General features: G+C 44.0%; 1 protein-coding gene across 1 annotated transcript in view; it reads right to left on the bottom strand.

Annotated features, from left to right (window-relative positions):
* The window catches only part of LOC145349105 (stAR-related lipid transfer protein 13-like), a 370,169-nt gene that overhangs the window by 297,457 nt on the left and 45,373 nt on the right, over positions 1-27,339 (bottom strand). Inside the window, exons 2-3 of the mRNA XM_080197456.1 lie at positions 11,103-11,139; positions 10,457-10,615 (exon numbers count right to left, since the gene is read on the bottom strand). Of these exons, the coding sequence (XP_080053582.1) occupies positions 10,457-10,576 (120 nt within the window). The 5' untranslated portion in view covers positions 10,577-10,615; positions 11,103-11,139. The remainder of the gene's footprint in view (positions 1-10,456; positions 10,616-11,102; positions 11,140-27,339) is intronic.

Here is a 27,339-nt window from a genome sequence, read left to right on the forward strand (position 1 = left end):
GGTATTTTGTACCAATGACTATTTTCTATCGATACGGAAGAATAGTTAATAATCAATCATTCCTGGATGCTCACATTATCTGGTCATTATCCCATTGCTGTGTGAAACTTGACTGCCTCATTTCCAAAGTGATAGCAGTGACGATGGATGGAACTTTATGCCCATCCCAGGAGTGGTCTGGCAGGTGTGGCAGGGGAGGGTAGTATGTAAAATCAGGTGGGATAATAGCGCTAACTCAATTCCTTTCTCTCTTCCTTATTTTTCTTTATTGAGAATTTATAACTCAAACTGGATTCAAGTAAACTATCATTTAGTGGTAAATTTATTATTGCTTGTCATGAATAAATTTATTAAAAATTACTGCTCAAATATATTCTTTTAGCTGATTGTACGTGACTAATATGCATCATTTCTTTTGAGAATGGTCACATGTTTCCATCTAATTCATTGCTGCTGTACAGAAAGTGCATTTCCATGATTGTCAGTTGAGTGCACTCAGATTAATGACACACTACCACAAAGAACCAAGTGCTCCATCTAGCCAATTACACATAAATACAATTAAATATGTTCTATATTTCCAACGTAAGACGAGAACCTATTATCGGCATGTAATGAAAATATTCCATTAGAAATTATAATCTTTAATAATGCAGGAAAGAAATTGCTGAAATTACTCTGCAGAGCATTCTGAATAAGAAATTACTCTGGAAGATTGATAATGTTTGTCAAGAGCAGCCCAACATAGCTTCATTGACTTTCTGCTATTACTAAACTTCCTTTCATGGGATCAATGGAGAAATAAGGAAATCTACAAATGGGAAAAACTAGCATAATAATTTCTCATTCATTTTGTGTAGATCAGTGCACAAGAGAATGATTTACTTTTATTTGCTGAGATAATGACTAACTCAAACTTGCTAAAATTGGATACAATTCCCTCTGAAGAATTAATCTGTAAAACAATCATGGCCGCGTTTTTCCCATCCTACCCGCACTTTTTCTGGTGGGTCGGGGTGGGAGATATACATCACGGGCCTTGTTCCAGGATATGTGCATGCACCAGGAATGCATGCACATCTTCCAGAGCCGGTGAATAGTCGCAGGCTAGACCATGATGGAAACCGGCGGGAAGGCAGATAAATAATTTGAATCTGTTTTTAATATGTTTTAAATGTCTTTTAAATGTTATTATTGGGAACTTACTGCTCCTGATTGAATCTACCACCCCACCAGGAGTATTTCACTCTGGCGGGATTTATAGTATCCCCCCACATGGAGGGAATTAGAAGAAGACCCCACCGGAGTGAAGGAGGGGCAACCAGGGCCCAGGGGGTCAGGAGGTGGGGGGTGGTGCCCCCTGGGCATGGGACTCTGCAGTGTCAGCCCGTGCCCCTGGCACTGCCCAAGGGGAAAAGTACCCATGACCAGGCAGTGTCAAAGGGAAAGGGTGTATTGTGGGTGGGGCATAGGGATGATCATTGGGGGTAAGGACTCCTGCTGCCACTCTGCATGGTGATCAGTCTGAGACGGAGGGAGGGGAGAGATTGAGGCAGACAGGGGGTGTGGTCCGCTGGGGGGCCTGCTTCCTGGGGGGATCTGAACCTGGGGGAAGGGTCAGCAGGGGGGATCTGCTGGGGTGGGGGGGATCACCACTGATGGGAGGAGTGAGCTCGACATCAGGGCACTCCAGGGCAGGGGGAGGATCGGTCATGGCTGGCCCACAAATTGTTGTGGGGGCCCTGATCGGGCCATGGGGGAGGCTGGAGGGGCAGCACTGCGGGGGTCCCGGGCTGGCTAGTCATTGAGCTGGCCAGCAAACGGGGAATCTGACAGATTGGGGCCACTGCACATGTGCAGGTTTCCAGAACTATCAAACCCTGGTACGAATAGGCCCCACCCCCCTGGGTTTTTAATGGGATTCATAGTTGGGACCTCTGCAGTGCACACAGAGTGGGGAGATTTGGGTGAGAAGTTGACCTGACAAAACAGACGGGATCGAGGACAGTTTTCCCACCAATTCAGTGCTTTTGGGAGAATCATGGCCCATATTTCAAATGTGATTCATTTTCAAGATTTGGTTAATGTTCTAAGAGCTATTGACAACTAGAAACATGGACATTTGTGTACATATTGTGCTGACCTTTTACCATTGTTTCCCCCCTCTGGTGATTTCCAAATCTAAAACTATTGAAGAATCAGCAATGTAAGTTTACAAAGCACAACATAGTCAAATATCTGTAAAGTTAATCACACCTGAAATGTATTTTTCCAATTAGCTAATGTCTATAGAAAGTAAAACAACATTCATTGCGATTTTAACAAATGATACATGTATGTACTGCTGTTGCATGTCAGTCCAATGTCGTCTCATGAATCACAGAATCACATAGCACAGGAGGTGGCCATCTGATCCACTGTGCCTTTGTTGGCTCTTTGAAAGAACTATTCAATTAGTACTATTCCCTTGCTCCTGCCCCATGGACTTTTTAAAACATTCATTCAATATTCCTTCAAAAGTTATTTCTTCCCTACCAGATTACAACAGTTTGCTGTGTAAGTGCTGAAAGCATATTTGAAAAGCAAACTCTGAACACTAGGAGCAATTCTAACTTTGCACCAGTACTAAATTGACATCTGGAATCAGAGCCTAACCTGAGAATTAAACCCGTATTTTTGCCATGATGAAGAGGTTCCTCATCTTGAGGAAAATAGTGGAAATGCCTGAAAATCAAAAGTTCCATCCCCAAACATGGCACTTCCTATTTTAGTGGGGTGGGTCATGTTCCATTCCATTTAACCCATCAGCTGACTCTACTCAGGTGGGGCTTTGTTGGCCAGGATTGTGTAGATTAGACCAGTTAAGAGTAGGTCTCAACATGGTGGATTCATTTGATAGCCAGGGTATCTGTTTGGCTCTGGTCCCAGGACATTATTTGGGAAGAGGGTGCCTTTTGGTGGAAGTCTGGTGCTCATTGGGGTAGGTCAGATGCCCTTTGAAAGTATTAAAATTAGTCATAAGTGTGAGCAAAAATGCATAAACTCTTTATTGTCAAGCTTATTAGAACTGTCAGCAGATCTGCCAAAATCCACCATCAAAACTGTCAAATGGATCTATCAAATGGAGCTGTAAAGCTGACAATGCATTTAAAAGTCAAGCCCTTTAAATATTTGAAAACATATCTTTGTATTTTGTAAAACATTTTTGTAAAAAATTATTGCTTGCTACTTCAGTCTGACTGCTGATGTATTATTCCTTTACTGTTGTATTAGTGTTGCATCATTGATTTCACAACCATTCATTATCAGGGTAGGGTGCCTTCTGTTTGACTGTTTCAATGAGAGCTAGAAGTTGATATAGACTCTTTGAAGTGTGTCCGAATTCCAACATTTGTCCTTTTAAGGGATTGTGCACTTGAATATGTGGGAAGATGGTGGCATCGTGGGATTGTCACTCGACTAGTAATCTCGAGACCCAAGACAAGATCTGGGGATGTGGGTTTGAATCCCACTACATCTCAAAAAATCTGGAATCAAAATGTCTGATGATGACCATTCTCATAAATGGTTGAACATCCTGGATACAGCAAAAGCTATAGTCTTTGACAACAGCCCAGCTATGATCCTAACTACTTGTGCTCCAGAGTGAGCTGTGCCTTTAGCCAAACTGTTCCCATACAGCCATAATATTGGTATCTACCAACAATATGAGAACTTGCTTGGAAGTGTCCTTTCTACAAAAAGCAAGCCAAATCCAGTTAGATCAAACACTGCCAAAGCAGCCTACTCTCAATCCTCAACAAAGTGATTGAAGGTGTTGCCAAAAGTGCTACCAAGTGGCACTTACTCACCAATGACCTGCTCACCAAGGCTCAGTTTGATTTCTGCCCGGACCACTTGGCTCCTGACCTGAGATAGTCTTGGTTCAACTATAGATAAAGGAGCTGAATACTAAAGGTGAGAAGAGAGAGTGACTGCCCTTGACATCAAGATCACATTTAATAGAGTGTGCACCAATTAGAAGTAAAATTAAAATAAATGGGAAACAGGGGAAGCTTTTTCATTTGCTGGAGTCCTACCTAGCACAAAGGGAGAGATTGTGTACACTGTGCGCCATTCATGTCCGCCCCAGGGCAATGCTGCAGGAATTCTTTAGGTGCCGTCCTAGATTGAACTATCATCAACTGCTACATCAATGACCTTCCATGCATCATAAGATCAGAAGTGGGGGTGTTTGCTGATGATTGCGCAATGTTCAGCACCATTCACGACTCCTCAGATACTGAGGCAGTCCATCTCTATGTGCAGTTGGATTTGGATAACATTCAAGTTTTGGGCTGATAAATGGCCCACAAATGCCAGACAAGGCCCATCCTGATCAAGAGAAAATATAGCCATCTCCCATTGATGCTCAAAGGCATCACCTTTGCTGAATCCACCACCTGGAAATTGCCATTGACCAGCAACATAACTTGATCAGCCACATAAATACCAAGACTACAAAAGCAGATCAGAAAATGGGAACTCTATAGTGAGTAACTCACCTCCTGATTTCCTAAAGCCTACCCATATGCATAGCACAAGTCAGGGGTGTAACAGAATGCTCTCTACTTGCTTGGATCAGTAAGACTCCAACAGCACCCAAAATGCTTAATGCCATTTAGGGCAAAGTAATCTGTTTGATCAACACCCCATCCACTCATTTAATCCATCCCTACCAGCACAGAGCCTCCTTCAATAGCGCCTCCTAAACCTTCAATTGTTACCTGCCATCACCTAGCAGAACAAGGGCAGCAGATGTAAAAGGAACACCACTATCTGCAACTCCTCCAAGTCTCACATCCATCTTGGAATTACACTGTTGTTCCTATACTGTTGTTTGGTCAAAATTCTAGAATTCCTTTTGTATCATGGGTGTGACTACACCACTTATGCTGCAGCAGATTAAGTAGATTAAGGTAGTGTCTTACCACTACCTTCTGAAGTGCATTTCAGAATGGGTAAACATTTGCTGGCACTGGCAGTAACACTCAGATCCCATGAGAAAAACAAAATCCTCAGCAAACAGTGATGGAAGTGCCAGTTAGCTTGCCCAATATTGGATCTAAAATATACTGCAGGTTATTGATACATAATGGTGAGGTATTGTACCAATGTCTATCAACATAATAATATTTCATTAAGGAAGTATATAGCACTGAAAAATACTGGGCCCTATTTTACCATTTTGATTCTAAGTACTGGGCAGACTTGAAACTGGGAGAATTTCAGATCTGACTTTTAGACCCGTTCTCAGGTGCCTCCATATGCCCTCTTCCTGCAAAAATATCAGCGAGTCCGAATCTCACTGCATAAGCTTGTGGGCTGGGCTTAACAGGCCTGAAACCATGCAGATTTGATCAGTGCCTCCAATTGCACATGCGTAGAAAAATAATGATCGAATGCTGCTCCCCTGCCACATTCCTCTTGGGTCAGATAATGTCTCTCCCTGGCCCGCACAGACATTGCCCCATGCCCACGACATTACTAACCCCTTTATCCCCCCACCCTCCCACCCTCCTTCCTTTCCACTGATCTCAGGCAGAATGATCCACCGCCCCCCCCCCCCCCCCCCCGCCCCCACCACTGATCTCAGGCAGAGTGGCAGCGGACCCCCCTTGCCTTTCAGTGATCTCAGGCAGAGTGGCAGTGGATCCACCTTCCTCCCCACTGGTCTCAGGCAAAGTGGCGGCAAACTCCGTTCTCCTCCACTGATCTCAGGCAGAGTGGCAGTGGATCCCCCTTACCCCCTCCCCACCAATCTCAAGCAGAGTGGCAGCAGACTCACCTTCCCCCGCCCACCCTCCCTCTCCCCCCACCTATCTCACCTATAAGGAGTGTAGTAAATAAGGTAGATGAGCTTAGGGCATGGATTGCTGCTTGGGAATGTGATGTGGTGGCCATTACGGAGACTTGGATGTCTCAGGGACAGGACTGGGTACTTCAGGTGCCAGGATTCAGATGCTTCAGGAAGGACAGGGAGGGAGGCAAAAGAGGTGGTGGAGTGGCACTGTTGATCAGGGACAGTGTCATGGCTGCAGAGAAGGAGGATGCCGTGGAGGGACTGTCTACGGAGTCTCTGTGGGTGGAAGTTAGGAGCAGCAAAGGGTCGATAACTTTGCTGGGTGTATTCTATAGGCCACCCAATAGTGACAGGGAAGTTGAGGTGCAGATAGGGAAACAGATCCTAGAGGAGATGTAGAAATAACAGAGTTGTCGTGATGGGAGACTTCAATTTCCCAAACATCGATTGGACTATCCCAAGGGTAAGGGGTTTGGATGGGGAGGAGTTTGTTAGGTGTGTTCAGGAAGGTTTCCTGACACAGTACGTGGATAAGCCTACGAGAGGAGAGGCTGTACTTGACCTGGTACTGGCAAATGAACCAGGACAGGTGACGGATCTCTCGGTAGGAGAGCTTCTTGGGAATGGTGATCATAATTCTATCTCCTTCACAATTGCATTGGAACGAGATAGGATCAGGCAGGCTAGGAAGGTGTTTGTCTGGAGTAAGGGGAAATACGAAGACGTCAGGCAGTTAATTGGGCAAATAAACTGGAAGGAGGCATTCTTGGGGAAAAGTACAGAAGGAAGGTGGCGGATATTCAAGGAATGTTTGTCTGGAGCTCTGCACGACAACGTTCCGATGAGACAAGGAGGTTTTGGTAGGTCGCGGGAACCGTGGTGCACGAAAGCTGTGGTGAACCTAGTCAGGAAGAAAAGGAAGGTGTATAAAAGGTTCAGGGAGCTAGGAGATGTTAAGGATTTAGAGGAGTATAAGGATTGTAGAAAGGAGCTTAAAAGGGAAATTAGGAGAGCCAGAAGGGGTCATGAGAAGGCCTTGGCGGGTAAGATTAAGGAGAATCCCCAGGCCTTCTACAAATATGTGAAAAGTAAAAGGATGAGAAGAGAAGGGATAGGACCTATAAAAGGTGAAGGGGGAAAAGTCTGTGTGGAACCGGAAGAAATGGCAGAGGTGCTTAATGAGTACTTTGCCTCAGTATTCACGGTGGAAACTGATCTGGGAGATTTTGCTACAGGTTTGCAGCAGATGGAAAAGATTGAGTATGTGGACATTAAGGAGGAGGATGTGTTAGAACTTTTAAATTCTATCAAGATAGACAAGTCGCCGGGACCAGATGGGATGTACCCCAGGTTACTGTGGGAGGTGAGGGAAGTGATTGCAGAGCCCCTGGCAATGATCTTTGCGTCGTCAATGGAGATGGGAGAGGTTCTGGAGGATTGGAGGATTGCGGATGTGGTTCCTATTTTCAAGAAAGGGAACTGGGATAGCCCGGGAAATTACTGACCGGTGAGTCTGACCTCAGTAGTTGGTAAGCTGATGGAGAGGCTTCTGAGGGACAAGATTTATAAGCATTTGGAGAGGTTTAGCATGATCAGAAATAGTCAGCATGGTTTTGTCAAGGGCAGGTCATGCCTTACGAGCCTAGTTGAGTTCTTTGAAAATGTGACTGAACACATTGACGAAGGAAGAGCAGTGGACGTGGTGTACATGGACTTCAGCAAGGCGTTTGATAAGGTCCCCCATGCAAGATTTCTTGAGAAGGTGAGAGGACATGGGATCCAAGGGGCTTTGGCCTTGTGGATCCAGAACTGGCTTACCTGCAGAAGGCAGAGAGTGGTTGTGGATGGGTCTTTTTCTGTATGGAGGTCGGTCACCAGTGGAGTGCCCCAGGGATCTGTTCTAGGACCCTTGCTGTTTGTCATTTTCATAAATGACCTGGATGAGGAAGTGGAGGGATGGGTTAGTAAGTTCGCCGATGACATGAAGGTCGGTGGTGTTGAGGATGGTCTGGAAGGATGTCAGAAGTTTCAGCAGGACATAAATAGGATGCAAGACTGGGCGGAGAAGTGGCAGATGGACTTCAACGCAGATAAATGTGTAGTGGTCCATTTTGGCAGGACCAATGGGATGAATGAGTACACTATCAAGGGCAGGAGTCTTAGCAGTGTTGAAGAGCAGAAGGATCTTGGGGTCCGGGTCCACAGGACTCTTAAATCGGCCTTGCAGGTGGAGGATGTGGTCAAGAAGGCGTATGGTGTACTGGCCTTCATTAATCGAGGGATTGAGTTTAGGAGTCGGGAGGTAATGCTTCAACTTTATAAGTCCCTTGTCAGGCCCCACTTGGAGTACCGTGCGCAGTTCTGGTCGCCTCACTATAGGAAGGATGTGGAAGCTATTGAAAGGGTGCAGAGGAGATTTACAAGGATGTTGCCTGGATTGGGAGGCATGCCTTATGAAGATAGGTTGAGGGAGCTGGGACTCTTCTCCCTGGAGAGGTGTAGGTTGAGAGGCGACCTGATAGAGGTTTATAAAATGTTGACAGGAATAGATAGGATGGATTCTCAGAGGCTATTTCCCCGGGTTGAAATGGTCGCCACGAGAGGACACAGATTTAAGGTGCAGGGAAGCAAGTACAGAGGTGATGTTAGGGGTAAGTTTTTCACTCAGAGGGTGGTGAGTGAATGGAATCGGCTGCCATCAGTGGTGGTGGAGGCGAACTCGCTGGGGTCTTTTAAAAGACTTCTGGATGAGTATATGGGATTTAATGGGATTGGGGGTTATAGATAGGTCTATGGATTGGTAGGTATTGATGTGATCGGCGCAACTTCTGGGCCGAAGGGCCTGTTTGTGCTGTAGTGTTCTATGTTCTATCTCAAGTAGAGAGCCGTTGGATGCTAGCACGTACCTCTTCACTAACTGGAGCACCCAAATCAGACCGACGTGGAGCATATCTGTTTCACGCTGATTCTGGATGGGCAAACGTGGTGGTAAAGGGACGTGCCAGTAAAGTTTGGCATGCAGCCCATTAAGTCAATTTAAATACATGCAAATACATTTAAATGGCCATCGTGCCTGTTTTGGGCACAGTCCCGATTGTGGCCATTTTCCGGCATTGGTAAAGGGGAAACTGGCGCAGAGGCAGGCACGGATTGTGCTACTCACCTCACACCCGACTTTACCAAGTTTTTGTGCCCAAAAGCGAGTGCAATGCGATGGTAAAATCGGGCTTAGTGAGTCTATTATTCATATTTCAAAATAAGTTTGAATAGTGAACCTCGGTTGTTAAATTGAAGTTAAGATGCAAGATTAATAGAGTTGACCTTTAATCTTGGATGAATTACTCAACTACTTTTCTATTTAGCAAAATGCAAGCAGCTTTATAGCTTGGCTGGAAAAGGCAAGGCCAAAGGTTAAGCTGGAAGTTATTATGTAAATCACTGCACATGAAGTGCATTAATATTATTGAATTTTTTTTCTAACCTACAGTCATTTTAAATTGCCCCACTAATCAGCTTCATCCCTATAATCACAGTTTCATCAGAGACCTTCATGACAAATCATGGGCAGGATCTTCTGCACCCCTGCGGCACATTTTGCGACAGTGAAGGTGGCCTACGATTGGCTGGTGGCAGGATCTTCTGATTCCCATTCTATGTATCTCCCGCTGCTGGGAAACCCATGGCTCCGGTTCATCGTTGGCAAGACTGGAAGATCCTGCTGATGAAAATGGCTGGAAAATTCCAGCCTATGAATTTATTCACCAGGTCAGTGACTTTCCAATGCCACTGTTTGAAATCACTATTTCATGCCAGAGTTGGCAGTTTTAGGATAACACCCAGCATTTAAGTTGAGTGCAGATTTGGTAAACTCAATTTACCACGAGGCAATCTGTGTGTGACAATGAGCTGCCTCCATCCAATAACATGTAATAACCTATCAAATCCAGCACCACACATACACAATCAGGCATTATCAGCAACAAAAATGAAAAGAATTTTGCAGTCTCTTTAATTTTAAAATGTTTGTCAACAGGTACATAAGCAAAATGCATAATGAGCAAGATAAAAATAACATAGTTACAACTCATTTCATTACCCACCTGTCCAAAACCCACCTAGAGTTAAATGGGCCTAGGCACTTAGGATTAAGTACAGTTGAGTGCATATTGATTGCTGAGAATTAATGAGAAAGTATTTGTTTTATTTTTAGTATAACACTAATTAAGTCCACTGAGCAGATTACTTCCGTCTGTCATCAATACAGTCAAAACAGTAATAAAATGCACTGAGCAGCAGCTCAATAAACTAAGGTGAAACATTCATAGCAAATAAATAGTTTCAACAAAGCCAGGCAAACATCTCTAGAGAGAAGTAACAAGTTAATGTTGCAGGGATAGCCTTTTGTCAGAACTGTACCTGATTTGGCATTTGCTTCCGTAATTTACTTGTTTTCATTTAAGATTTCCAACATTTGCATCCAATTCATTTTTGTTTTACACCACATTGGACTGGACTTTTGTCAATGCTACCCTTTTCTGCTGTTCAGTTTATTGTTGTTCTTGAAGTTTGTTGAACAAATGAAACAGGAAAAGCAGGACATTAAAGATCACTTACTGGTTGTTGATGTCCTTCCTGTCTCTTGGTGGCAGGAGTGCTGGCAGGAGAGGGACTGGCACTAAGTGCATCCTCAATGTCCAGGTTCAGTTGGTCAAGTTTCCTCATCAGTAAAGTCATGGAATCTGTCCACTGGAAGATATCTCCATCTGGCAGTTCCTGTAAGAATCATCAATTGAAGAATCATTCAAATATGTAGCTGATGTACTGAAAGACTGTTCAAATAAAACATATTCAATATATTCTTTCTACTGACAGCCAGAAAGTATTTCTGCTCTGTTCTAGTTCTATCTTTTTCTCACTGTATTAGAAATGGTGAATGTTTTATTAAAAAAACAATCTTGGAATGTGTGCCACATTGGCAAGGTCACCATTTATTATCTGCTCTTAGTTTGTCCTTGAGAAGGTAGTGATGTTGAGCTGTCTTGTTGAACTGTGGCTGACCATGTGCTGATGGTACTCTTATAGAGTTGTTCAGTAGAATTCCAGGATTTTAGGCTTTAAATAATCATGGTGAACTGACAGTTTACCAACAGAAAAGAATATTTTGGCCAACCATTTCATGATTTCACTTGAACAATAGTTTATTGAACTGTATTTGTAACAAAAACAAATTAAGCTGCTTTTGAGTCTGCCAGTAACTTACCTTAGCTCCTTTCTCTTCCCAGTTTGGATGTTGTCCCCTAAAGACAGACATCAGATGACACATGCACACTGATGCACCAATGCTATCATAAGAACATAAGAAATAGGAGCAGGAGTAGGCCATCTAGCCCTTCGAGCCTGCCCCGCCATTCAATAAGATCATGGCTGATCTGAAGTGGATCAGTTCCACTTTCCCACCTTCTCCCCATAACCCTTAATTCCCTTGCCTACCAAAAACCTATCTACCTGTGTCTTAAATATATTTAGCGAGGTAGCCTCCACGACTTCAACGGGCAGAGAATCCCAGAGATTCACCACCCTTTGAGTGAAGAAGTTCCTCCTCAACTCCGTTCTAAACTGCTCCCCCCTTATCTTGAGGCTGTGCCCTCCAGTCCTGCTGTCCTTTCTGAGCGGGAAGAATCTGTCTACCACTATACTATCCATCCCCTTCATTATCTTATACGTCTCTATAAGATCCCCCCTCATCCTTCTAAACTCTAATGAGTACAGACCCAGTCTATTCAGCCTCTCTTCATAGTCCAACCCCCTCATCTCCAGTATCAGCCTAGTGAACCTCCTCTGCACTCCCTCCAAGGCCAAAATATCCTTGCGCAAGTGCGGCGACCAAAACTGCACACAGTACTCCAGCTGCGGCCTCACTAGTGCCTTGTACAGTTGCAGCAAGACCTCCCTGCTTTTATATTCTATCCCCCTCACTATAAAGGCCAGCATCCCATTCGCCTTCTTGATCACTTGCTGCACCTGCAGACTGGGTTTTTGCGACTCATGCACAAGGACCCCCAAGTCCCTCTGCACCGTAGCATGCTGCAGCTTTTGGCCCTTTAAATAGTAATCCCTCCTACTATTATTCCTGCCAAAGTGGATAACATCACACTTGCTAACATTATACTCCATCTGCCAGGTCCTCGCCTACTTGTTCAGCCTATCTAGATCCCTCTGCAGACTTTCCACACCCTCCGCACAATTTGCTTTTCCACTTATCTTCGTGTCATCAGCAAATTTCGACACCCTACACTCAGCCCCCTCCTCCAGATCATCTATATAAATGGTAAATAGTTGAGGCCCCAGCACCGATCCCCGCGGCACTCCACTTGTCACCAACCGCCAATCGGAATAGCACCCATTGATACCAACTCTCTGCCTCCTATTAGACAACCAATCCTCTATCCACGCTAACACCTTACCCCCAACTCCGTGCCCCCTAACCTTCTGAAGCAACCTTTTGTGCGGCACCTTGTCAAATGCCTTTTGAAAATCGAGAAACACCACATCCACCGGTTCCCCTCTGTATGCCACACTAGTCACATCCTCATAGAATTCCAATAAATTCGTCAGACACGACTTCCCCTTAACGAATCAGTGCTGCGTCTGCTCTATCAAACAATTCTTCTAAAGGTGCCTCGCTATTTCTTCTTTGATGACGGATTCAAGCATTTTTCCAACAACAGACATGAAACTAACCGGCCTATAATTCCTGCTACCTGCCTGCTACCTTTTTTAAACAGCGGCGTAACATTAGCCGTTTTCCAATCAGTAACACTTCGCCACTTCTCTTGACCACAGCATAAGTTTTATGATGTCAGTATGTTGTCTGACATACAGGACAAAATTTTCTCATCTGCAAGTAGGTTTGTGATGAGGGTAGGAATGGGGACTGTTTCCCACTGTGGAGGTCAGCAGGAAACCACATCATATCTTCCAGCCCCCACCTCATCAGTTATGCACCAGGGAATTAGTACCATATTCAATGGCAGGGCAGGCAAGATGGCATTTGTGTCACCATCATGTCTCGGTGTCATATTGAAAAGGTACCTAATATCACAGATCCATCATTGAAGGAATAAGGCAAACCTCCTAGAAAAGGAGATTGATCACCAGGAACACCCTGATGCTGGAAGTTGGACTTCCACCACACACTGCTATGGTGTTCCGGGGTCCGGGATTGCTGGCAGCTCCATCCCAAACACTGGAGGCAGTCCCAGGCATTGTTCAAGTGAGTCCCAACTTCAACATGTCACGTTGTTCCAGAGGTTCTAGATCAGTGTGTTTTCCCTCTGGCTTCATGGAGAATTGGATGTGTGGGGAACATTCCAGTTGAACCTTAGCAGGATGTAAATAAGTTTCACATCAGTCTCCAGCAGGTGTCCCGATCCACCATCATGGACATCATGGAAAATCCCATGGGAAATTCACACTGGTATAAAACCAATTTTTGGACTCCTGCCAAATTCTATTCCCTTCTCCCCCATCCAAAATCCCCATCTACCATTAAACCCACCAGCAGGGGCATGGGAGGATTCCAATTCCAAACTTGGACTTGGTTTCAATTTTCTTCTAGTAAATATTGGGAAGACTAAAACATCATTTTCGGCCCCTGTCATGATCTCCATACCTTTGCCACTGATACTGTAATCTTTTCCCAAGCCCTGCCTTGGTTGAATGTGATTGTTTGTAACATCAGTATACCATTTGACCCTGAACTGGGCTTCTACACCCATATCTTCTCCATCACAAGGACTGGTTCCATCATAAAACATTGCCTGCTTCGAACCTTCCCCATCTCTTGTTGATTTTTATCCTGATCACCTTAAGAATTGTTACTATGTATCCTTTGCCAGCCTTCAGTATGGCATGCTTTAAACTTTGGACCAGTTGCCATGTGTAGCTTATCCCACATGAAGTTTGTCTCACCCATCGTTCCTATCCTTTTTGACTTAAATTGTCTTCATTTCTTTGGTGTCTCAAATTTATTATTGAATCTTTGTGTATCTCTAACTCCGTAATGTGCTGCAAATACCCCAGATCTCTCCATTCTTTGTATTCTGGTTTCTTGTAATCTATCACTCCGCCCAAGACTTCAGGCTTCCACTCTGAAATTTCTAACTTACTTTTAAGATCCTGCTTAAAACCCACCTCCTTGACCTAGCTTTAGGTCAGAGTTATTAATCCTCCTTCTTTGAATGGGTGTGGGTTTTGTCTGATTACACCTTTGTGACTCATCTTGGCATCATACAAAGGCTACAAAATAGAAGAAGGCCATTCAGCCCACCACATCCATGTATATTCTCTGCAAAGGCAACTTGGTTAATCCCATGATACCACTCTTGCCCCTGTATCCCCATAACGCAATGCATTTACCCTAGTTCATCCCCCTGACACTAAGGGGCACCTGGAGGAAACCAGAGCACCTGGAGGAACCCCATGCAGACACAGGGAGAACGTGCAAACTCCACACAGACAGTGACCCAAGCCGGGAATCGGACTTGGATCCCTGGCACTGTGAGATAGCAGTGCTAACCATTGTGCCACTGTGCTGCCCCTAAAGATAATGTGCTAAATCAGGGGTCTCCAAACTATGGCCTGCGGGCCACATTCGACCCGCAGCAACTAAATTTTATTCATTCATTTATAAGACTAATTATTTTCTTTGGCTTGCGAAAATGTGTAAAGTATATGATATGGCCCTCATACTGAAAAGTTTGGAGACCGCTGTGCTAAATGAAAACATGCTGCTTAAAACTCACTTTTCCTTCAGAATGCATGCAATCAGGGTGGGTTATATTCCTAACCTGTAATCAAAAATCTTTTGACTGCCTTAAACCTAACTGGCCCAGAAATCCTCTTACTAACTTAACAACTTTTACCAAATTACTAATTCTTAATAACATACCATCTCTTTCCATTTATCTCCTTGCAGGCCGCTTCCTGCCCATGCATTGCTTCCCTCTCCTGACCTTCTAATTTGCCACTATCTCAGTTCCCTTGCTAACACACTCCTCTTGCTACTCTCCTCAACCCTCATTCACAGAAAAGGTGAGCTGGTCCAATAAGAATTTGAGAAGGCATGAGTGTGAAATGATAGACCACTGTTGCTAATTTATATTGGAATCTGAGTGAGAAGGAAAGTTGAACATGTAAAGCTTCTTGCCCATGTCAGTCTGAAAGATATAAAATTCCGATTATTTTTCAAATTAAAGCTACATAGTGAAAGTGTTACTGTACTGTGAGGGAGGGCAAAGTTGGATAAGGTTGCAAAGAATATTTGTTTGTACCTGCAAAAGAAACTTGCACTAATAATTCCAACATAATCTTTTAAAACAATAAATGCTTTCCTTTCTGTTTTTGTTTCTGTTGAAGAAGCAATTTGATCAGCTTTGTGAAAGGTGTGTCCTTCCTTGTCAGCCCATTCCAGAGACAGTGGCGAGGGAGCAGCTATATTGGGATGATTTTGCTCATGGGTGTAGGACCCTTACAACAGCACAATATGCAAGTTCTGAGCCTGTGCATAGACCCAACGTACTCAGCTGAGCCACTATGTGAGCCAGCCTCCTCATTGACCTCTATATTAACTGTCCAATTGAGCTCAGCAGGGCAAACCAAGTGTCAGCCTCAAAAGGATTGCCTTGAGCAACGTTCAGATGCCAGCTCTGCTAGGGGAGGTGAGTATTACTGGAGAAAAGGAAGATTTTTGGTGTGCTCGTGAAGGTGTCCCTCTTCAGTGGCACAAAATATGTAAAGATACCGTGAGGGGCTTTAGGAAGGAGGGTTTTATGCCTCCAGAAGGGTGTCTGCAGTGACTCCTGGCTCCTGTGAGCATTGCAACTCCGTGATACTACCAATTATTTCATTCACCCAGGACCTACCAACCTTCTGGTGAGAGGTTGCCTCTACAGCATTGTTGGACACCCAACATAGCGATAGGTCTGGGTGATGCCAGGAAAGTTGCAGTGCATGGGTGGAGGGTGGGGGGCAGGGGGGAAGTGGTCCTTGATTAGGGCCTTAATTTACTTTAGTATCTGTCCAACTCTGTGCAGTGGGCTACTTGTTCCCATGATAGCCTGAAACTCGGATAGTCGCCTGGAGATGGGACAGATCACAAAGCCGTCCTGATGGGGTTTCTTGTTACTTTCCCAGTCCCTCTGTCTCCAATCCATCTCCATGGGGCCATAAAAACTCAGCTCATTGACTTTGAACTTAATCAAATATGCATTTGAGGTGAGCGACTAAATAGCTTACTCCTATTTTTATACTCCTCTTTTTTATTATTTACACAAAAAAATGCAATACTTATTTTGTGAATCATGATGGAACACGATGGTTGATACCCATGAATTACAAGCCATTATGGTGAGAATACTGAAGCTAAAATGCCACCCTTTTCTCCATCAAAGCTACCAAAGAGTTAATTGACATTTTCAGCAATAATATTAATGAAAACAAAATACTGAACCAGTATGAACATTGACCATGACATGCTTGTGTCCTTGTCGAACACACCCCTATGTCTTTACAGAATAGTTGCTCAGTATCAGCAGCAGGTTTTACATTCAAGAAAAAAAACAGAATAATAAATACATGTTTAATTGTATAACTTTTTTTGTACAGGTAAAATATTTGTGCTGTGTTATAGGGAACCCTCAGGATTTTTAGAACACAGGAATGTCCCTCAGAAGGAAAATAGTTGAGAAACTGATCTAAAGCCCCTAAATCTTTCTGGGCAGCTGTTTTCAAGGCTAGCTGTTAGGTTTCATGAAGATGAGTGGAAAAGCAAGTTGCGTGGAGGGTGTGGAAAGTCTGCAGAGGGATCTGGATAGGCTGAGCGAGTGGGCGAGGATCTGGCAGATGGAGTATAATGTTGGCAAGTGTGAGGTTATCCACTTTGGCAGAAATAACAGTAGAAGGATTATTATTTAAAAGGTGCAAAGCAGCAGCATGCTACGGTGCAGAGGTACCTGGGGGTCCTTGTGCATGAGTTGCAAAAACCCAGTCTGCAGGTGCAGCTCGTGATCAAGAAGGCAAATGGAATGTTGGCCTTTATAGCGAGGGAGTTAGAATATAAAAGTAGGGGAGTCTTGTTGCAACTGTACAGGGTACTGGTGAGGCCGCACTTGCGGAAGGATATATTGGCCTTGGAGGGAGTGCAGAGGAGGTTCACTAGGCTGATACTGGAGATGAGGGGGTTGGACTATGAAGAGAGACTAAATAGACTGGGTCTGTACTCGTTGGAGTTTAGAAGGCTGAGGGGGGGATCTTATAGAGACGTATAAGATAATGAAGGGGATGGATAGAGTAGAGGTAGAGAGATTCTTCCCGCTTAGAAAGGATAGCAGAACTAGAGGGCACAGCCTCAAGGTAAGGGGCGGTGCAGTGTAGATCGGAATTGAGGAGGAACTTCTTCACTCAAAGGGTGGTGAATCTCTGGAATTCTCTACCCGTTGAAGTGGTGGAGGCTACCTCGCAAAATATATTTAAGTCACGGGTAGATACGTTTTTGATAGACAAGGGAATTAGGGGTTATGGGGAGAGAGCGGGAAAGTGGAACTGATCCACTTCAGATCAGCCATGATCTTATTGGATGGCGGGGCAGGCTCGAAGGGCTAGATGGCCTACTCCTGCTCCTATTTCTTATGTTCTTATGTTTCCCATTGGCTCTCCAAATGGTGGGCAGAGGCTGCATCAGGAACATTAAATTCCACCCATTTGCAAACATTAAAAACTCACTTTATTTTCCTTTCTCTATTTTCTAAAATTTCTGGCAGTCAAATTTGTGAAAACCTGAAAATGAGTGTAGTGGTGGTCATTAACTCATATCTGATGGTCCTGACATAGGTTGGAATTCTCCGATCCCCCGCTGCAATAAATGGAGATTTGTCTGAGCACCAAATTCTCTGTTCTTGCTGGCAGCAGTATGACATTAGAGAATTCAGTCAGCTTGCAAACTTTTGTGCTGACTACTCACTACAATCATAGCTGTGCAATCAGAGTTAAGTGTGCTATTTAATAACTGTACACCTGAGCAGGAGGCACACAACTGGTGGATGATGCCGGCTGCTAGCACAAGTTTAAAGTAACCTGCACTACTTAAATAAAAGCAAAATATTGCAGATGCTGGAATCTGAAACAAAAACAGAAAATGCTGGAAAATCTCAGCAGGTCTGACAGCATCTGTTGAGAGAGGACAGAGCTAATGTTTTGAGTCTGGTCTCCATGAATGCTGTCAGACCTGTTGAGATTTTCCACCATTTTCTGCTGCACCACTGAAAGTCAGCTTGAACTTTTTTAAAAAGGGGACACATTTTGGATTCTGGAAGCCATTGCAAATGATTTTTCAATACTGTACTGGGGGCCCTAATCGAGGCGGTGTCGAGGAGGAGAGATGTTATTTACCAAGGAAGCCAAGAGGCCGAAATGACAAACTTTAAGAAAAGAATTGAACCAGAAAGCTGTAGCAGTCAATGCCAAAGATCTAGCCTTGAGAACCTGATTGCATTGCCACAAGGAATTCAATGACCTCAACAGCTGGTCAGGATCAATGAATCATCTTTAAATGCCATAACGTACCAGCTGTACATGAGTCTCACTGCCCAACTGACAACAACACAATAATTCACCTACCAACATTCTCTATCACAGCACATACCTAATATTCATACTCCCACCTCACAGCTTGCGCACACTGCCAACTATTCAACCATAACAGCCACATCATCCAAACACATTGCATCACACTCACTGACACATTTCCTCTCTCCTACTGGACAACATGACAATTTAAGCAGAACCAGCAGTACTGAACTGTGGCCTTATGTGCTCAGCCCCATGGAAATTGGCACCTGGCTTTGTGCAAAGATTGCAGTCCATCCAGTCTAGCACTTAACTGGTGGTCAACTCCATGAGAGTATTTGTGGAGGTATCTACAACGCAGCATCTAATGGTTTACCATGTATTGTAGTAACAGTAGAAGCCTCTCAATGCCGGGGTACTGCAATAGAAGCTCAGACTGAATTTATGTATATTTCCTGCCAAGAAAGTTAATGCCTTTGGGTAAATGTCAATAAAGAACATTATCAAAACTACTTGACCAGATAGTAATGGATTTTAAACTACACCAGATGGTCTGTCAATCAAAGCAGTCTAGCAGAGGTTTTTCTTTTAACTAACACTGATAACTTTGGCATTTTTTTGTGATTAAAGAGTGGAGAATCATGACATCTTAACGGGTTTAATCTGCTCTTCAACAGTGTTTACGTCTGCAGCATAAATTTGTGACTTCCATACTGCAGGATTATTCTACATCTCATTCTTGTCACATTTGGAGAATTGGTAATCTCAACTGCATGTATCCCTTGGATCAGTCAAAATGAGGTCTGTTCGAATTTAGCACTCAATTTAAATGGCCCCACTGAGTTTGGGTTCCTGTGTGACCCAAACCTGTGTACCTCTGCCAGCCAAAAATGACATCTATTGAAAATTAGGTGCATGAGTTCTGCATCTGGGTATCACACACCACCACCTTCCTGACTGAATATCCGGCTCCTAGTGTCATTTGAAGGGGTGGAAAGGTCTTCGTAAAAAAAAACAAAGATCGGCTTCATGAAATTTTCTCTCTAAAAATTAAAACTTTTCAAAGAACATTTTTCTAAAGAAAGGGGAAAGCTTTTTAAATGGAGGGTAAAAGATGTTTGCTGTGTCAGAATGTTGGCTAAACCTCATATAAGGGGAGCATTCGAGAACATTGCTGTCCTAGACTGACAGTGGTTGCTTAAATTACCATTTTTAATCAATTACACGATTCCATAGTTCGTTGTCTTTCCTTTTTACAATGATAGTCAGAAGAGGTTTTGTTTTACAAACCTTCTTCCTGCTGATAGCTGACTGGGATAAAGCCCAGCTGCCACAAGAAGGTTGCTAACTTCACTAAGATTAGAAAGCAGCTTTGAACCCTCCTGAAGGTCAGATTAGTTCTGAAGGTTAGTTCTGGGGCTAAGCTAATTATTTTTGTGGTAAACATATTGCATCCACTGTTCCAAAACAACAGTGCAATAAACCTGAACGCGTGCAATTGTACTTGAGTAAGGCACTCAATGGTAAAGGAGACTAAAAAATACAACAACCATTATACTTAACCTGAAATTAAACAGAAATTCCAAGTACTGCTGAACTGAATTAGATTTGTTGTTGATTTGTTTCCCTCCCATTCCTGAATTTATTTTATTTTCCCTGTCTCTTAAGTTTCTCTCGGATACACATCAGCAGTTGATCGTCAGCCAGCCACTCTGCTCCTGTGGCATGATTTTCAGTTTTGGGCTGGAATCAAATGCAGGTTTCAGTTCTGCACCATATACGATGGAGTAACCTGACGTTGAGTTTTGCTGGATTGGACAATTAGTGACCAAGCGACACATTCAGCATATAATTGCACCACACCAGCTACTGGAAAGTCGGATTAAAATGAGCGGCTCTCTTTTTTGGCCAGTGCAGACATGATGGGCTGAATGGCTTCTTTCTGTGCCAAAACGTTTCTATAGTTCTATTGTTCAAATAAGGATGGTAGGCAGACATTTAATTGTAGAGGCCCAGGAGGAGCTGCAGCCTGCCATTGCAATTAATGAAGAGAGAATGGGTGGGGTTTTCCCGTCCTGCCCGCCATGGGAATCGGAGCAGGTGGGAAGAACCATGCAAAGGTTCGTTGACCTCGGCAGGACTTTCCAGTCTTGGGGGTGAGCGTGGTTGGAAAGTCTCACCCTATGGGCCCGATTGTACCATTTTGATTCTAAGTGCTGAATCTGGGTGCAATTCAGATCTGATTTGGAAAACTGCACTCAGGTGACCCCATGCGAACTTAGCCTGAAAAAAAATCGCGAGTCTGAATTGCACTGAGGGTGTGGCTTAGTGTGCACAAAATGATCAGAGCTTTGAACTGCGCATGCGCAGCTAGAAAAAAATTGATAAATGCACCACTGTCACATCACCCCTGGGCCGCAAAAAGCAGATAAAGCATCCCAGGAGGGATGGCCCCCACAGACATCACCCCTACCCCTACAACATAACTTACCCCCTTATCCATCCACCCCTCCCACTACTCAGATCAATCATGACCACCTGCCCCCTTCCTTCACACCGAACACCCGCACAATGGCAGTGGTCCTCCATCTCCTCCACCAGAGATCCAGCTGGCCTCCCCCACACCAGCCCCCTGCCACCAGTGAGCGATCGGGCCTCCCCCCCCCAACCAGAGATAGCTCTTACCCACCTCCCTCCTCCCCCCCCACAAACCAGAGAATGATCGGGCCTTCCCCCTCAACCCCCCACTTCCCGCAAGCAAAGAGCGATCTGGCCTCCTTCTGCTCTCCTCCCACCCCCACCAGACAATGATCTTCCTTCCCTCCCTCCCCTCCTCCCATCACAGAATGATTTGGCTCGTCTCCCTCCCTCCCACCATCAGCCAGACAATGATGTGGCCTGCCTCTGCCGCCACCACCTCACCCCACCCCCCCCAACCAGAGGTACATCTGACCCGCCTCCTTTTCCCTCTCCATCAGAAAATGATTGGGCCTCCCTTCTCCCACCTCCTCCCTTGCCAGACAATGATCTGACCCACCTCCCCCTCCCCTACACCCCCTACCCCCCTTCCCACCACCGATCTGAGTCAGAATTCAGAAGCTGGAGCGCCCGAAACAGACCTTTGCTAAGCATAAGAACATAAGAAATAGGAGCAGGAGTAGGCCATCCAGCCCTTCGAGCCTGCCCCGCCATTCAATAAGATCATGGCTGATCTGTCGCTGCTCAGTTCCACTTTCCCGCCCTCTCCCCATAACCCTTAATCCCCTCTCCTATCAAAAACCCATCAACCCACGTCTTAAAAATATTTAGCGAGGCAGCCTCCACCACTTCAACGGGCAGAGAATTCCAGAATTCTAAGCATATCTGTCTCGTGCTGAATCTGGACAGGCAAAAGCGATGGTAAGGGGGAGGTGCTGGTAAAGTTGGGCGGGCAGCCCATTAATTCAATTTAAATGCAGGCAAATGCATTTAAATCGCCACTGCGCCCGTTTCAGGCGTGAATTGGATTGCGGCCATTTTCAGGCTTTGGTAAAGTGGGCATCTGCGTGGATGTGGGCACAGATTGAGTTAATGGCCTCATGCCCAACTCGACCAAGTTTTCGCGCCTGAAAATGGGTGCAAAGTAATGATAAAATCGGGCCCTATATCTCTCAATATTTTTAATATATTTGAAATCAAACATTGTCACAGCTGCTGGACAACCATAGCATCGGAGAAGCCCCTCCACAGGGTGGCCTACAACTGTAGCTGCAGCCAGCTGGATATATGACTGCAGAAGGGAGGGGAAGAACAAAGTGATCCTGGCATACAAACGACTGTGCCACTGTGCTCCCCCCAGATATCATCCCTTGCCATGTTCGGCCTCCAAGAAAATGGCCAAAAATCACATCTGTGGTGGGGAACATGCACTGTGGCTGGCTTCAGAAAGTTCCACTCCCTATATCAAGGCCAAATTCCAGCCCCTAGGTTCTATCAACACCATTTCATGGAGGAATTTCAACCCAACCTGTTCATAAAAAAACCTGACTTAGAGTTTTCAGAAGCTTATGGCTACTTTTGCTTTAAAGAGCAAGTGGCAAGGTCATCTATTCAAGACACAAGCCGTATATGTGCTTGTAACACTTTCAAGACCTGGCTATAATTTAATCTTGATGGCTTGAGCAAGAAGCCACAATATTTCATGTGTCAGGTGAGGACAAGAGGAGAAGTCCAAGCAGCTTTTTTTTTTCTATATCCTTTATGTGACCAGGAGGAACAGGAATTCTGTTTCCAGGACCCGCAAGGAAAGATGAAATTCACCCTAACTTGGACACAACTGCACCATAATGGCAAAACCCCCATGGAATTGTGCCCCTACCACCTATAAACAGCCAGCTGACTGTCTCCAATGGGATGTCAGCCTGCAAGTTCTGAATGGGGCACAGAAGTTCCAAACTTATCAGGTGTCCAACTGCTAATGGAGAATTTGTTTTCAGATTTTCTCTTCCTCCTTCACTTTCCATGTTAAATTTGAGAACTTCCTACAAGAAAATGGCACTCAACACGTTGTATCCACATCATATCACCCTGCCACTAATGGATTAGCAGGAGGCTTTGTCAAAACCATGAAATATGTTTTGAAAACAATCAAAGAACAAGGTTCGCTTATTCCATTTCCCAATAAGTTCTTCCTGGTCTAAAACCTCCAAAAACAAGGAGATAGTGTGACACCAACAAGCACAAGTCGAATGATGAAGCCAAGCACAGTGTTTTTCACCAGGGACAAGATGTCTTGGCTCAGAAGACAAATAGCTTCCAGCCATAGTTGTTGCGATTGGAGTCTATTGAGAATTCAAGTTCAGCCATACCACGTCAGGACTTTCCTACAACTCTTACACCACCAGGGACTTTTGAGGAAGTCAAACCTCACCCTCTGTTCAAGTGCAGAGACAACCTCCAGTTCCTTTGTCAACACCAGTTAAACCAACCACCGCTAACATCAGTGTGAAGATGAAAACAGCAAAGGTTCCCTTCAGTGTGAAGGTGAAAATGTCAAGAGCTACCATCAGTGTGAAGATACCAGAGTTTGTCATCAACTGTTCTGAGAATGACAACCTGCAGAATTTGTCGTAATGACTAACACATATTATTCATGTTGAACTTCTTTTAGGCATGTTCAAAACTAAAAAGGGAAGGAAATGTTACATATTTATCACTTAAGGCTGACCATAGAGACTTGCTACAGTAACGTATCCAGGGAAGTATTGCAATGCGATGTAGAGCAGCAAACAGAGAAGCTACAGGTATGAGAGGGAACACACCACAATAAAGTTATGTTAGCTTATTGAATGTTTCTGAATGTTACTCTCCAAATACACAATGATCCTTATCCATGCAATGTGTCTGAAGATTTAGACGTACATCCTTGAGAATTTACAAGTATAAGTGAATTTGCAGGCTCAATCATAATAGAAAGACAGATCTCCAAACCTCAAAGTTGAGAGTCAATTCCTTTTAAACTCCAAATAACTTAGTCCATCATTGATGATGGCCTTCCTGGAAGCTGAGAGAGTTTTTGATTGCCTGTTTGTATACACAACATGGTGAATTTACATTTATTGGCAGGGTACAGGTGGCCCACCCAGATATGCACATCTGTGCTCTCCCACCTCTTTCCTAATATATTCCAAATAAAACGTGTGACAGTTAATTAGTGGCTGCCTGATTGTTACGATCTCAATTGGTGTTACTAATGGATGGGAAAGATCGGAATGGAACTCTGGCTCAAAAGACCATAACTGTTGTATTTTTTAATGAAAATATGGATGAACAGAATCATAGGACTTCCAATTAGCTTTTAATAACAAAAAAATTATTAAAAATGAAAAGTCTGACTACAATACAATACTCCTTCACTCCAACTTATCTTTACAAATATACACAGATTTTAAGGGTAACTCAGGTAATAAAATATATCATATGCTCCAAGGCTTTCAGTAAACACACAGCCTGTAACCCAACTGGCTAACTGTAGTCAGACGACATGGGGACAGCGTGGTGGCGCAGTGGCTAACACTACTGCTTACAGTGCCAGAGGCCTGGGTTCTGGCCTCAGGTCGCTGTCTGTGTGGAATTTGCACATTTTCCCTGTGTCTGTGTGGATTTTCTCCAGGTCCTCTGGTTTCCTCCCACAGTCCAAAGATGTGCTGGTTAGATTGATTGGCTATGCTAAATTGACCTGAGTAACAGGGGTATTAGCAGGGTACATATGTGGGGTTACAGGAATAGGACTTGGGTGGGATTCTGGTTGGTGTAGGTTCAATGGGGCGAATGGCCTCCTTCCAACTTTGACGATTCTAAACCAAGTGGCAGATGACACTCAATCGATCTTCTGTGGATCTCTCCTCAAATCTCCTTAGATGATTATTACACTGCGAGCCAACTGATCTCACTGGGCTCCAGCTTCCACCTGAGTGTCTTCAAACTCTATTCGTGAACAGACAAGCTTTAGAATCTTCTTTCAACCAATGCTTTTCCTCAGCTGTTTTCAGCAAGGATCCATCCATTGGTTGCACCTGGCCAGGACTGGAAACAATGTCCTAGGGGAGTGTTTTCTAGTACTGTTGGAGAGGGTTTAAACTAATGTGGCAAGGCATGGGAACTGATGCGGGAAGTAAAGTAGGGACAGAAACAAAAGGCAGTAAGGGGAAAAGTGGAAGGCAGAGAAACCGACAAAAATCAAAAAAGGCCATATTACTTAGTAATTCTAAGAGAGCAATTAGTGCCAAAAATCAAGCCTAAAGACTTTGTGTCTCAATGCAAAGAGCATTTGTAATAAGGTGATGAATTAACTGAGCAGACAGTCATTAATGGATATGGTATAATTAGGATCAGAGACCTAGCTCCAGGGTAACCAGGGATGGATCTCAACATCCAGGGGTATTCAATATCCGGGAAAGATAGATGGAAAGGAAAGTGGATGGAGTAGCATTGCTGGTTAAAGAGGACATTAATGCAATAGTGAAGAAGGACATTAGCCTTGATGATGTGGAATCTGTATGGGTGGAGCTGCACAACACCAAAGGACAAAAGAAATGTTTGTGGGAGTTGTATTGTCAGACCGCCAAACAGTAATAGTGAGGTTGGGGATGGCATCAAACAGGAAATTAGAGGCGCATGCAGTGAGGGTACAGCAGCTATCATAGGTGACTTCAATCTGCATATTGATTGGGCTCACTAAACTGGTAGCAATGCGATGTAGGAGGATTTTTTGGAATGTATAATGGATGGTTTACTCGACCAATATGTCGAAAAACCAACTAGAAAAAAAAGGCCAATCTAGACTAGGTATTGTGTAATAAGAGAGGATTAATCAGCAACCTTATGGTGTGAGGTCTCTGGGGAAGACCATCATATGGTAGAATTCTTCATTAAGATTGAGAGTGATACAATTAAGTCTGAGATCAGGGACCTGAACTTGAGGAAAGCTAACTTAGATGGTAATGAGATGTGCACTGGTTAGGATAAGGCTGGCAAAGGATACTTAAGGAATTGGCAATGGATAGGCAATGGCAGACATTTAAAGAACACATGGGTGAAGTTCAACAACTGTACATCCCTGTCTGGCATAAGAGTGAAACGGGGAAGGTGGCTGATCCATAGCCAACAAGGGAAATCAGGGATAGTGTTAAAACCAAAGAACAGGCATATAAATTGTTCCAAAAAGACAGTAAACCTGAGGACTGGGAGAAATTTAAAATCCTGGAGAGGAGTACAAGGGTTTAATTTAGAAGGGGAAAATAGAATATGAGAGTAGGCATGCAAAAAACATAAAAACTGACTGCAAAAGCTTCTATAGATATGTGAAGAGAAAAAGACTGGTGAAGACAAATGTAGATCCCTTACAGTTAGAATCAGGTGAGTTTATAATGGGCAAAGAGATGGCAGACCAGCTGAATAAATACTTTGGATCTGTCTTTACTAAGGAGGACACAAATACTTTCCAGAAATACTAGGGACACAGGGTCTAGTATGAAGAAAGAACTGAAGGAAATCCTTATTAATCAGGAAAATTGTATTGGGGAATTGCTAGGATTAAAATCTGTTAAGTCCCCAGGGCCTGATGCTCTGCATCCCAGAGTACTCAAGGAAGTGATCCTAGAAATAATGATCATTGGTGATCATTTTCCAGAATTCTATAGACTCTGGAAGAGTTCCAATGGATTGGAGGGTAACTAATGTAACCCCACTTTTTAAAAAAGGAGGGAGAGAGAAAACAGGGAATTATAGACCAGTTAGTCTGACATCGGTAGTGGGGAAATGCTGGAGTCAATTATTAAGGATGTAATAACTGAAAATTTGGAAAGCGGTGACAGGATCAGTCCAAGTCACCATGGATTCACTAGAGGGAAATCATGTTTGACAAGTCTTCTGGAATTTTTTGAGCATGTGACCAGTAGAGTGGACAAGGGTGAACCAACGTATGTTGTGTATCTGGACTTGCAAAAGGCTTTTGATAAGATCTCATACAGGAGATTAATGAGTAAAATTAAAGGTCATGGTATTGAGGGTAATGTATTGATGTGGATAGAGAACTGGTTGGCAGACGGAAAGCAGAGTTTGGGAATAAATGGGTCCTTTTCAGAGTGGCAGGTAGTGACCAGTGGGGTACAGTAGTGTTCAGTACTGGAACCTCAGCTATTCACAATATACATTAATAATTTGGATGAAAGAATTGAACGCAATACCTCCAGGTTTGCAGACGACATGAAGCTGGGTGGCAGTGTGTACTGTGAGGAGGATGCTAAGAAGCTCCAGGGTGAATTGGACAGGCAGTCTGAATGGGCAAACGCAATATAATGTAGATATTTGTGAGGTTATACACTTCAGTGGCA

This window comes from Carcharhinus amblyrhynchos, chromosome 10 (genome assembly GCF_965287045.1).
Source record: "Carcharhinus amblyrhynchos chromosome 10, sCarAmb.v2.hapA, whole genome shotgun sequence".
Taxonomy (NCBI): domain Eukaryota; kingdom Metazoa; phylum Chordata; class Chondrichthyes; order Carcharhiniformes; family Carcharhinidae; genus Carcharhinus; species Carcharhinus amblyrhynchos.